This window comes from Ursus maritimus, unplaced genomic scaffold, assembly GCF_017311325.1.
Source record: "Ursus maritimus isolate PB19 unplaced genomic scaffold, ASM1731132v1 scaffold_23, whole genome shotgun sequence".
In the NCBI taxonomy this organism is placed as follows: Eukaryota; Metazoa; Chordata; class Mammalia; order Carnivora; family Ursidae; genus Ursus; species Ursus maritimus.
The window spans coordinates 29,492,333-29,504,353 of NW_024424786.1; the positions used below are offsets into that span (position 1 = coordinate 29,492,333).

The 12,021-nt window shown below is 54.6% G+C and overlaps 2 protein-coding genes across 10 annotated transcripts in view; one reads left to right on the forward strand and one right to left on the reverse strand.

The window, feature by feature from the left end:
• Positions 1 to 3,496, forward strand: part of LARGE2 (LARGE xylosyl- and glucuronyltransferase 2) — a 5,376-nt gene extending 1,880 nt beyond the window's left edge. For both annotated transcript variants that reach the window (XM_040639003.1, XM_040639002.1), the window contains 8 exons: positions 401 to 513; positions 601 to 726; positions 803 to 958; positions 1,088 to 1,248; positions 1,661 to 1,939; positions 2,266 to 2,415; positions 2,536 to 2,731; positions 2,986 to 3,496. In XM_040639003.1, coding sequence (XP_040494937.1) covers positions 401 to 513; positions 601 to 726; positions 803 to 958; positions 1,088 to 1,248; positions 1,661 to 1,939; positions 2,266 to 2,415; positions 2,536 to 2,731; positions 2,986 to 3,195 — 1,391 coding nt within the window. In that variant the 3' untranslated portion in view covers positions 3,196 to 3,496. The remainder of the gene's footprint in view (positions 1 to 400; positions 514 to 600; positions 727 to 802; positions 959 to 1,087; positions 1,249 to 1,660; positions 1,940 to 2,265; positions 2,416 to 2,535; positions 2,732 to 2,985) is intronic.
• Positions 3,497 to 3,639: 143 nt separating this feature from the next.
• The window catches only part of PHF21A (PHD finger protein 21A), a 188,738-nt gene continuing 180,356 nt past the window's right edge, over positions 3,640 to 12,021 (reverse strand). For all 8 annotated transcript variants that reach the window (XM_040639009.1, XM_040639004.1, XM_040639010.1 and 5 more), the window contains 4 exons: positions 11,732 to 11,887; positions 10,368 to 10,443; positions 9,878 to 9,981; positions 3,640 to 8,521 (listed from right to left, as the gene is read on the reverse strand). In XM_040639009.1, the coding sequence (XP_040494943.1) occupies positions 8,264 to 8,521; positions 9,878 to 9,981; positions 10,368 to 10,443; positions 11,732 to 11,887 (594 nt within the window). In that variant the 3' untranslated portion in view covers positions 3,640 to 8,263. The remainder of the gene's footprint in view (positions 8,522 to 9,877; positions 9,982 to 10,367; positions 10,444 to 11,731; positions 11,888 to 12,021) is intronic.

Here is a 12,021-nt window from a genome sequence, read left to right on the forward strand (position 1 = left end):
CCCCCCCCCCCCCCCCCCCCGCCAAAAGAATAGTGCTGTGGAAAGAACACCGGCCGAAGAGCCGGAAAACAGTTCCAACCATGGCTGTGCTGGATGACTATGGCCAAGCCACTTGGTCCCCCGGGCCTCTGATTTCTCATCCATTAAATGGGGATGATGTTGTCAGCCTTGGGATCACTGAGTGTGAGAAGATGGCTGTGGAGGTGCTTTCTAAGCTGTGTAGTGCCCCCCTTCACCCCCAAGAGGAATGATGGTTGGCTGAAGCAGTCCATGCTCCTGTCTGAACAGTCAGAAAATACCAATAAGTCAAAAAGTAAACATTCAAAAGCCGTCTTCGTGACCCCTGACCCCAGGAGCAGGGTTAGCCCAGGTGGGCATGACCACCCCTTCCCCTGGGCAGGTGTGATCCTCCTGCGGCTGGACCGGCTCCGGCAGGCTGGCTGGGAGCAGATGTGGAAGCTGACGGCCACGCGGGAGCTCCTCACCCTGCCCGCCACCTCACTGGCCGACCAGGTCTGGGGGGAGCGTTGGACAGGGAGCGGTGGGAGGGTGGGTGGGGGGCAGGATCTGGGCCGAGGCATGATGGCGGTCTCTGCCCAGGACATCTTCAATGCCGTAATCAAGGAGCACCCCAGGTTGGTGCAGCCCCTGCCCTGCGTCTGGAACGTTCAGCTGTCAGACCACACGCTGGCTGAGCGCTGCTACTCAGAGGCGTCTGATCTCAAGGTGAGTGGGTGGGGGGCGAGCGGTGTGCTTCCGTTCCCGGCTCCCAACCCCTGAACACGACCCTCCTGGGTCCCAGGTAATCCACTGGAACTCCCCCAAGAAGCTGCGCGTGAAGAACAAGCACGTGGACCACTTCCGCAACCTCTACCTGACCTTCCTGGAGTATGACGGGAACCTGCTGCGGAGAGAGCTCTTTGGGTGCCCCAGCCCACCCCCGCCTGGGGCCGAGCAGGTGAGAGGGAGCTGCCTTCCCTTGCCTTGGGGAGGCTCTGTCCCCTCTCTGCTCTGGTGGGACCTGGCCCTGTCTGGGGCCTTACCCTCCCGCCGCAGCCCTGGCGCTCGTCTCCTGTGACCCCCGCAGGTGCAGCGGGCCCTGGCCCAGCTGGACGAGGAAGATGCCTGCTTCGAGTTCCGGCAGCAGCAGCTCACCGTGCACCGCGTGCACGTCACCTTCCTGCCCCACGAGCCGCCGCCCCCCCAGCCTCACGATGTCACCCTGGTGGCCCAGCTCTCCATGGACCGGTGAGAGTGCTGAGGGCCGCGGCAGGGGGCTAGGCAGGGGCTGGACTGGGGATTTGCTAGAGGACGGTTTCAGGGGGTGGAAGGAAGAGCTCTTGCTCGCTGCCTCATGCTTGAGGAGTTCCAGAATTTGGAGACACTGGCTGTGGTTGAGAGCTTGGGTTTGGGGAATCATGCAGGTGCCTGGAGCTGCTCCTCTTTAGCTTTGGGACCACGGGCAGGTCTTACTATCTCTGGCCTTTGGTGTTCTTATTTGTTACCTGGGAAAGGGCCCCCCCTGCGGGTAGTTGTGAAGATTAGGTGAGACCCGCTTAAAAAGCCCCGGGAAGGTGCTCAGTAAGTCCCTTGAAGGGGTGTCTACGGCAGCTGCCCGGGGGAGGTGTCCCAGCCGGGCTGACCACCCCCCTCGCCCCAGGCTGCAGATGCTGGAAGCCCTGTGCAGGCACTGGCCGGGCCCCATGAGCCTGGCCTTGTACCTCACAGACGCAGAGGCCCAGCAGTTCCTGCGTTTCGTCGAGGCCTCGGCAGTGCTCTCTGCCCGGCAGAACGTGGCCTACCACGTGGTGTACCGTGAGGGACCCCTCTACCCCGTCAACCAGCTGCGTAACGTGGCCTTGGCCCAGGCCCTCACGCCTTACGTCTTCCTCAGCGACATTGACTTCCTGCCTGCCTACTCCCTCTATGACTACCTCAGGTGGGCCTGGGGAGGGAGGGAGAGGAACGGCGGACGGGTGTGTGTGGACGGGGCCCCTAGGCAAGTGGTGGTGGCTCCTTTCTGGGCCTCAGTGTCCTCTGTTAGCTGGGGTCCGTACGGTGCTCTGGGCTGCCGCGGAGAGGAGCGGGGGCTGCCGCGGAGAGGAGGGGAGGCTGGGACCTGCTTCCCTAGCAGCCGCACTCGCGACCGTCACCTGCGGGGCGGTAGGGCCAGCCGGCCTGGGGTCCCGCGGCTAAGAGAAGCGAGGGACTCGCTGGGCCCGGAGCCTTCCCTCCTCTGCCGCGTTCACGGGGACTCCCCCTCAGGGCCTCCATCGAGCAGCTGAAGCTGGGCAGCGAGCGGAAAGCGGCTCTGGTGGTGCCAGCATTCGAGACCCTACGCTACCGCTTCAGCTTCCCCAGCTCCAAGGCCGAACTGCTGGCCTTGCTGGACTCTGGCTCCCTCTACACCTTCAGGTGGGAGAGGCCGCTGCTCTGCTCGGCTCCGTGCCCCACCCCGGTCCCCACCCCGGTCCCCCCACCCTCTCACTGAGCTCCTAGCCTTAGCTCGGTGCCCTGCCCCATCCTGTTCCACAGGTACCACGAGTGGCCCCAGGGTCATGCGCCCACAGACTACGCCCGCTGGCGGGAGGCTCAGACCCCATACCGTGTGCAGTGGGCAGCTGACTACGAGCCCTACGTGGTCGTGCCTCGTGACTGTCCCCGCTATGACCCCCGATTTGTGGGCTTTGGCTGGAACAAGGTGGCCCACATTGTGGAGCTGGATGCCCAGGTGAGGAGGTGCCTTGCTGCCTCCAGTTTCAATTTGGATGCCGCCAGGCCCAGGGAGCTCACTATACCGCAGCATAGCAACCGGCACCATTAGGCAGAACTGTTAGAAATTCCATCGGTATAGGACTAAAATCTGCCCTTTGACCTTACTTTGGCTGTCAGGGGCTATCAAGTAAGCCTGCTCCCCATCCGCCAGAGCTGCAGTCCTCACCCCCAGCCCAGGCAATGATTGTCCATCTGCCTCCGCCCCTATAGGAGTATGAGCTCCTGGTGCTGCCCGAGGCCTTCGCCATCCACCTGCCGCACGCCCCAAGCCTTGACATCTCTCGCTTCCGCTCCAGCCCCACCTATCGTGACTGCCTCCAGGCCCTGAAGGATGAGTTCCACCAGGACTTGTCCCGTCACTATGGGGCTGCTGCCCTCAAATACCTCACGGCCCTGCAGCAGCCCCGAGGCCCCGCCTGACCCCCCCCCCCGGAGGCTGGGCCTGCGTGGCTCACCCCCGTCCTCCCCCTTGGGTCTCACAGGCTCTGTGCGGACACTGGAGCACCCTGGCCACCTTCCCCCCCGCCCCCCGTTATTTAAATTATTGAAAGTCTCAGTGGAAAGGGCTTCAGTTGGAGCACCTGTGGGGTGGGTCCAGGGGCTTCCCCTTGCTGCTATCTATGGCTGGGGCCTACTCTCCCGGTGCCCCAGCTGTTTGGGGCTGGTTCCCCCGTCTTCATCTGTACATCCCTTTTTCGTAATTAAAGTGCTTCAAGCTCGTTTTCACGTTCCATCTGGTTTGGGGCATGAGGGTGTGGGTCAGCCGGGAAGAGGCTGAGTCTCCCTGGAGTTGCAGGAGGGCCCGGACCCGAGTGTGTCTTGCCCACCCTCCCCTGCCCCAAACCCAACACCATGAGGCTGAGAGACTTTATTTGGCTTTATTTAGTAAAATGTTAAAATAAATAAATACAAATTGATCAGCTGCTCTGGATCCCCCCCACCCCCTCAAAACAAAAATGAAACAAACAAAAACAAAAAACTTTGAAGCACAAAACTCCAAATACAAGTTCTACCAAGACTGAAATCACAAAGGGCGTGGACAAGAGACAGGATTGGGGGCTGGCTGGCTCTTTTCTGCTCGGAGCGTGCTGACCTCTGGCTGCCCGTCCTGTCCTGCCTGACTGCAGCTTACCCTGGGCTGAGGACCCAACGACAGAGGTGCAGGGGCCAAAGGCTGCTGTGGGGGATGGCGGAGTCCTCAGGGAGGAAGGCCCTCGTGGGAGGGGGGAGCAAAGTGGAATCTGTGAGCCCTGCCCTTCCTCTACGAGGGCTATTTTTAAAAGTTCCACCCTGGCTCTCTGGAGGGGACGATCCCCAGCGTCCTCCCCTTCACTAATGCCGGAGGGCCAAGGAAATCTTCCCGGGGGCCGCCCCCTCCCTTGGAGAGGAGCAGACACCGAGGACGGCTATAAGTCAGGGTGAGAATGGGTCTCCTGTTTCCTGCCAAGGTGCCCAGCTGAGGGGTGGGGGTGAGGCCCACAGTCATTTACACAGAGCAGAGTTGCCCCTATCCAACAGAAGCCATGGAATCTGGAGAACCCAGGGCCTGGAGCGTACCTGGGCCACCATCCATCCCACTACCCAGGAGAGCCTTTTACCCCTGGGGTAAAAGTCTCCTAAATTAAGCCCTTTGGATAAATAAGAAAGACCACACCCTGAAAGGGAGTGAAGGGAGGAAACCTCTTTGCGCGCGCGCGGTGTGACTTGGGAGTAAGAGCCCAGAGAGGCTCTGCTGGCCCCCAGAGGAAGTATCAGAGATGGCTGGAGGGGCAACCGTCCATGCAGACCTAGCGGGAAACAGTCACCCTCACTTACGGGCAGAGGCGTGGGGGCGGCCGTTGTGCCCACCTGCACTACTGAGCCTGAGCCAGGAAGAAGCCGGGACAGGCAGGCCCCGCAGGGAAACCGGGCACTCGGATGCTGCCCCGCACAGGGAAGGCCCCCGAGCCCGCTTGCCCCAAAAGGCCTGATAAGGAATGGAGAGAGCAGAACTCCGGATGAGCTCAGCAGAGGTGAGACAAGACCCAACAGGCTCCAGCAAAGAAAAAGGACCTGCGGGCGGCATTGGCAAGAATGTGAGGCGGGAAGATGACAGCAACATGACCTCACCGGCTCCAGGGTGCAGTGCCTGCGCCACTGGCCTCCTGATCAAGGGCCCAGGGGCAGCCAACGCCTCGTCCCAGACCAGCCACTCCCTGGGCTCTGAAGTGACTGCGAAGCCAGCTGGCCTGAGATGTGCCTATGAGCAGCTAAGCCTGGGCATGGCGAAAGAGCAGCAGAGGGAAGGAGAAGAGGGAGGTGGAGACAGCCCAGGTGAGGAATCACGAACGTGTGTCTCGGGTGGTCACAAGCACCCACAGGTCTAGGGCACAGACAGAGGGTCTTCTCTTGGCAGGACAGTAGAGGAAAAGGAGGCGGAGTGACCAGGGCCTTTTCTTGGCAGTAAGTTAAGTTTTGGAATTTGAGTCCAGAACGTGGGTTTGGGGGCAGGGTTGCATTTTGTGCTCCACACCAGCGGACTCACAAAATAGCTCGTACCTGCACTTTAGGAAGAATCCCTATCCCAACCCCGGGTGAGGCCAGAGTATGTGTACTCACAGCAGCAGGCAAGATACCGGTCAGTGGTATCTCGCTCTGCCCCCCATCACCCCCAACACCCCGAGAATTCGCACGCAGCTCCTTTCTGAGCCAAGGCCTCTAGTGATGATCGTTTCCTAACTTCTTTCAAGAAAAGATAGGTCTTATGTGGCAACTCCCAGTCTCTGGGCCCAGACAAGTCAAATGGGAGAGCTTAAGACCGGGTGCACAGCCTGCTGCTGGGCTCTGAGCCTCAGCCAACTATTCCTCTCCAACTAGTCCAGGCATTTCCAAAGCTCCCTGTCTAGACGTAGCACCTTGGTTTCTACAGGAGAAAAGGGAGCTCCTCTGTCCCTCTCAGGCAACCTCGCAGCCAGGGCCTGACTCTGACGCCTATATAAGCCACTCTTAGTCCCCTAACATTCCTAGGAAGATGAAATGGCCGGTAGAGATGAGGCATATTTGACCTAAGAAGTAACCCTTTCTCTTGAATTTGCTTTCAGGGTTCTAACTGGGATCTCTGGGCCTAACTGGGCGAGGGAGAAACTAACGGGACCTTTTCTGCCCCTCCTAGACTCTGGCCATTATGGAGTATGGGGCGGGCTTGGGAGAGCTGTCCCAGGAGAGCTGGGGCGACGAGCGCCTGCCTCCCTCCTGTGGGCCAGGCACACGATGGGCCAAGGTCTCTGAAGAGGGCACACACCTGACAAAATTCACTTCGCACGAGGCAAGATGACAGAAATGGTCTGAATCTTTCAGAACCCTGGTTTTCTCAAAAAGGAGACAGGCCAAGCCAAGGCAAGCACAGCAATTCTAGCCAAAGGTCGCCCAGGAAGCTTGTGGATGGGCAAAGGGCAGTAAACTCTATCTCCAGTACCTGGAGCCAGCAGGCAGAGAAAGCGCTGGAGAGTCAGACCTCTTCAAAGGCAAGACAGACACAAAGGCCACCCTGGGGCTCTGTCTCAGAGACACCATGTACCCTCAAGACATCTCACTCCTTTGTTCTTTCTCAGCACCGAGGGCTGATGCAGCCAGCCTGCCCCCTGCACCCTCCCACCAAGGCCAGGGTGCCTGGGCACCAATGAGTGTCACTGGCCATGTCCTTCGAAGTTGTCCCCCAGGCACTCACAATGCTGGTGGCTGAAAGACGGAGAGCAGCACCAAAGGAAGGGATCTTATATAGGCACCAGCCTTTTGCTCTAGCAAAATCCGAGGAGACAATGGGTAGGGTAGGGCCCTGATACCATCCACACTCCATGTGGGCTTCAAAAACAGAAGCCCAGATCCCTGCGCCAAGAAGAGAGGACAGTCCTTTCCGAGGAGGGGAGAGTGGTGGGAGGGCTCGGCCGCTGCCCATCAGGGCTGCAGTCGTCCAGAGGACAGAAATCATGGAGACTCGCCCACCAGTCTTGAGACACAAACAGCAAAATGTCATCATGATCAGCAGGTTCTGTGCTAAAAAATTATAACTACACAGCATTTTCTCCAGTTCTGACACCTTTTTAATAGAAATCACTGTTTTTAGGAAACAAATAGCACTTTTGTAATTTTTTTTTACAATGTTTCTTACCTTGATCTTAATTTAAGTAACACTAGGAAGACCTCAATATCTTTTATTTTCCTTTTTAATTTAAAAAAAAGTTGTTGTTGTTGTTGTTTTCCCCAGATACAAAGATTTTTGCCCTTGCATAAAAAACAGTGCCCCGAACGATGACACAAGGACTCACACGGACTCACTGGACCTCACTGACACTATGATTCCTATTCTACCATGCACGGCCTCGACTACCCTTAATTGACTGTCAGCCTGAAAAACAGCTTTTCTATTCCTTATTTTAGTTTTTGTTACCAAAAAAGTAAAAGAAACAACAAAATAAAACTTTTTCTTAAAGAAAACAAAACAAACCAAAACAAAACAAAAATTTAAAAAAAGAGAAAAGAAACATCTCCATTCAATTCACACACACCTGGGTCGCGTGCTGCTTCTCTCAGAATCTTCTCTTCTTATAAATATAGAAAAGGGATGGAGCTTGTTTTCAAGTAAAAATCACTGATCCACCTTTTTTTCCTCCCTGGACACACACACCCTTCTTCCCTGCCCCGGGCAATGGCCCCGCCGAGGCGGCCTCTTGCCTGTCCTTGGAGAGGGAAGGTAACCGATCATCCACGGGGATGCGCGCCAATTTGCCAAAGCAGGGAAGGAACGCGGGGGGGCGGGGGGGCGCCCAGGGCGGGAAGCGGAGTGCACGGGAGAAGGACCCCGTGGCTGTCCTCGGTGTCCACCTCTCCGGGCACTGTGCCCCACCCCAGACAATAGGAAATACTGCTTATTTGATAGACTTTCCCCACCCCGACTCCCTCCCATTCCCTCCCATCCCTCCTCTGGGCACTGGGGTTGGTTAAATCTCGATTTCCTTTTTTTGGTTTTATAGTAGTGAAAGTTTAGAAACAGGAAAGCCCACACACTCTTTGGACTTGTCTTCTCTACCTAAACAAACGGCTCGGCAAATAAGGATCTGAAACCTGCTCTCCTCCCTCCGCCCGTCCCTGCTCCCCACCCAACGAAACAAAAACAAACCCATGGTGGCTGTGGAGGCTGCTGCAGGCACACACTGGTGTATAATAGAGAGAGTAAATATATTATTTCACTTGGCATGGTGCTGGCACAGAACCTCCAGCTGGCACTAGTTCATGTAACATGGTCCAATCTTTGCATGTACACACAGAATAAGAAGGATCAATTGGCAAACTCTGGTGCCACCTGGCACAAGCATCTTCTCTCTCTCTGGAACCAAAGAACCAAAAGAATTCTGTACTTTCCAGAAGAAATCCGGCTTTGCTTTTCTAGAGTCTTCAGTGTTTTTGCTCTCCTTGCCGCCGGGATCCCGTGGCTTCTCCTCGCAGGGCTCTGTTATTTAGTCTCGTCCCCCTGGGTACAGTTCGCTGTGCAGCTCTGGGAGGAGGGGGAGTGGGCCGGAGTGGAGGTGGCGGCGTTGGCAGGGGGGGTGCAGTCCGGGCCGTTGGAGACGGCCCCCACAGTGGCCTCAGAGTCTACAGGTTTGGAGAGGTCGATGCCGTGGATGAGGCGGATCAGCTGTTTTACCTTCTCCAGGGAGCTGTGCATCTCCTTCTGCCGGGCCAAGATGGTATTCTTCATTTCCATGCATTTCTGCAGCAAATGAGAGGGGCAGTGGCACTGAGCCTCTGTGGCTTTTAATTTCTGACAGGCCTGGCAGCCCTCTCTGGGGAAAAGAACCCTGCCGGCTGGTGTGCTGGCCTAGGCCTTGTTCTGCTCTGCACTGGAGGGGAAACAAGCGCCCAACGGAAGAAGGAGGCCCCACAGGCAGCAGGGAGAGTGCCAGTGAGTGGTTTCAAAGCCAACCCTGCTTGACACTAGGACTTAAAACCAAATGTGAATTACCACTCTAACGCTACAAAATAAAAGCAATTTAAAAACAACATTCCCAGAGCTGCACCGAAGCTGGTTTGGGCAGGTTCAGTATGCTTCTGCCACGCAAATGGGTGCCAATGTGCTCTGGACTGGACTGAGCTTTCAAGGGTAGAAAACAAGCCAGTGGTATCTGGATCCAATCTGAGGGCTACCGAGGACCACTCGGATGGCAAGAATTTAGAGGCAGGCCTGGGGTAGCACAGTGATATTTGGGAGAATCAAACACTGCAGCCAATAGAAACCCTTACACTCGGTCATGGACTTGCAGTCTTTTGCCCTTTGGCCTACGGTCTCCCCCTGCTGCTGGCTTCTGTTCTAGGCAGGCAAAGAGATGTGAAACCTGCATGCCACGGGGAGTAGGGTGACGAGGAGAAAGCAGCTGAGTGGGACAGCCCAACTGCCACCAAGTCCAGGGTACCACCTGCTGTCCACGAGGGCTGAAGCCATCTGGCTCCAACAAGGGGAGGGGCACCTACTCAATGAGAAATAAAACCCGCTCTGGAGGGGCCCAGAATCTCTGCTGCAGATACAACCCGGTTTCCACCTGGACAGGCCAGGCTGGACAGTATTTACTTCCAATACTCGTCTCCAGGAGCCTCTCATCCTCAGGCTGGTCAGGAAAACCTGGAGACGCAATCAGCAGGGCGTGGAAGAAAGGACGGGAGCGAGGGGCCATGCAGACAGACCACTAACTAGGATGACGAGAAAGGCTGCTCTGTAGGGACCGGATCTGTGTCCACCTGGCGAGGGAGAGGCTTCACAGTCCTCCCAAACCCACTTGGGAACACACAGTGGGGGTGGCCATCCTGCTGTAGCCGCTACTTTAACTCTTCAGCCTGCAGACTGAAAATCCTCACTCAGATCAAAGCCGATGGGAGGTTCCAGAGCTTGGCGAAGGCACCAGATACCAACTGGCCACCTGTCCTGAGGGCCAAACTGTAACTTTGTGTCCACCCCAAGTTACCTGTGCTGTTACGCTGAAGGACCCGAATCCACTCTTGGAGCCACATGGACTTTTGTGCACGTGGAAGGGTCCCTAGCTGTATCCACCAGTGAAGCATGAGGTTTACTTACACTTATAGAATTGCTGAGCTGTTTCACCTTCTGCTCTAGCTGTTCTCGTTCTTGTTTTAAATCTGAACTCCATTTAAGTAATTTCTGTTTTTCTTCTTCTTTTGCTGAAAACAAAACAAAACTTTTTAACAATAAATTCTTTGAAAAGGCCAATGTGTTCAGAATGCTGGCCAAAGAAGATATTTTGCCCAAAGTTGCCCTGAGCTCCAGCCAGCGTGCAGATCGCACCCACCTCGACTTTCCCTTATTCTGTGTACAGCCACGCATGCTAAGGAAACGGTCAGTGGTAGGGGCCTGGCTCTAAACAAGATGCCGTTTCTCGTTCTTCCTCCCCAAGAAAATACCACACAAACTTTTCATTCTGTTCAAGAAAAGCTTTTCATTTTTAACTTTAAATTTCCTTTTGAAAACAAAACAATGTGGCATTCCAGTACTTTTTTTTTTAAGCAAGGGGAGGCTTACACAAAAGGGAGTGTGGACGATTCTTTACCTGCTTTGTAGGCGATATAGGAATGAACAATTGCTAAAGTTCCAGGCCATGGGATTGCTTCTTCCTTCTTCAGCATCTGAAATGAAGTTTAGAATTTTACCTTGAAAGGAGGTATAAACATATCCCCTGCGTAGTGACAAGCAACGTGTCTGTAGCTACTGGCAGACACAATCCAGGAAGGATTTATGGTGGCAGGGTTGCAAAACCCTGGTCTATACTTTCTAGACCATGAAGTTCCAGATACTCCTGACAGGATGAGGTTTTCCTGACAGGAAAAGCCAAGCCACTTGAGCCCCAGCTTGGAAAGAGGCTGGGACTTGGCTGGGCATTGCTAGCTTCTCGTCTATGCCACATATGAGGCCCAACTACTCTGACAGAACCGCTGGCAGACAAGCCACAAGCCTGCATGATGGCAGCAGCCACGCACGGACAGTCGCACCCGTGACTGGCCTGTCTCAATTTTAGTTTTATATGTCCCTCAAAGACAGCCTGACCAAGGAGATTAAATATCAGTTCCAAATACTAAAGTATAATCTAGACCTTGTGTAGAAAATTATCAGACGGTCACAGCGCAGCACCAGGAGAGAACACAGAGAGAATGGTCTCTACTATCTCGTGAAGATAGTAGGATGAGGACCAGGATTAAAAGGGGAAAGACTGGAATTCTCTCAAACAGGATTCCAAAGAACTGAGCAGCATCCCAAAGCTTGCTGGGCTCTTGGGTCTGTTTATTATTTATACTTTGCCTACTTCCAAAAAAGACGGAGACAGCTTACCATAAGAACATAAAGGTACACGGATAGTTGAGAAAAAGAGAGCAGACTGAACAGAGGAGAAGGGAAGAGGCTAGGACAATTACTGTTTGCCTTTCAAGTCCATGCCACAGTAAGACGGCCACTTTACAGTTAGTTCTCTGATCCCGGCGACAACATAGGTTAAAGGTGAAACTGTTGTTATTTGAATTAAACAGTCAATTGGGCACTTTCCTTTAAGGGTTTTATTTCCAAAAGAAGAGTCTCAAAACCACCTACTGGGTTTGGACCATTCTTAGAGAAAGAGGCAGAAAGTCTTATGGCTTTTAAAGAGCAAGGTCATGAGAAGATAAGTAATTTTAAATAAAGGGAAGCAGTTAGAGTCTTTACACCTACACACAGACTCACCACCTCAGTAACAGGACAGAGAAGCTTGAGAGGATGGAAGCTACGTGGGTGAGTGCGGTGCCATGAACAGACCAGAGGTGGCCAGGGGAACTACCAGGAGTGGGAAAGACTCCACCATTCCCCCAGACCTGAGGGGAAAGGAGGTCCTCCTGACTGTACTTTTTCCTCCTCAGCCCATCACTCTGTCTGACCCACCCATAGTACCTGGTCCTGACATCTGGGACAGATCCACATGCCCTTGGGAATCGTTTTCAGAGGAGGGTCTAAGCAGTCCAGATGATACACACGGGAACACGTGTCACACATAAGCAACTGGCCACTTTTTCTGCAAACGCTGCAAAAATCCTCATGGATATCACCCTAGGAAATTGAGAGGAAAGGTAAGAGAAAGGACAAAAAAGGTAAAATATGAATGTTAACATGCACATTCTGGACATGTATGTTTCAGGACAATCAGCTGTGCCCCCTCCAACATGTTACAAAAGTATTCGAGG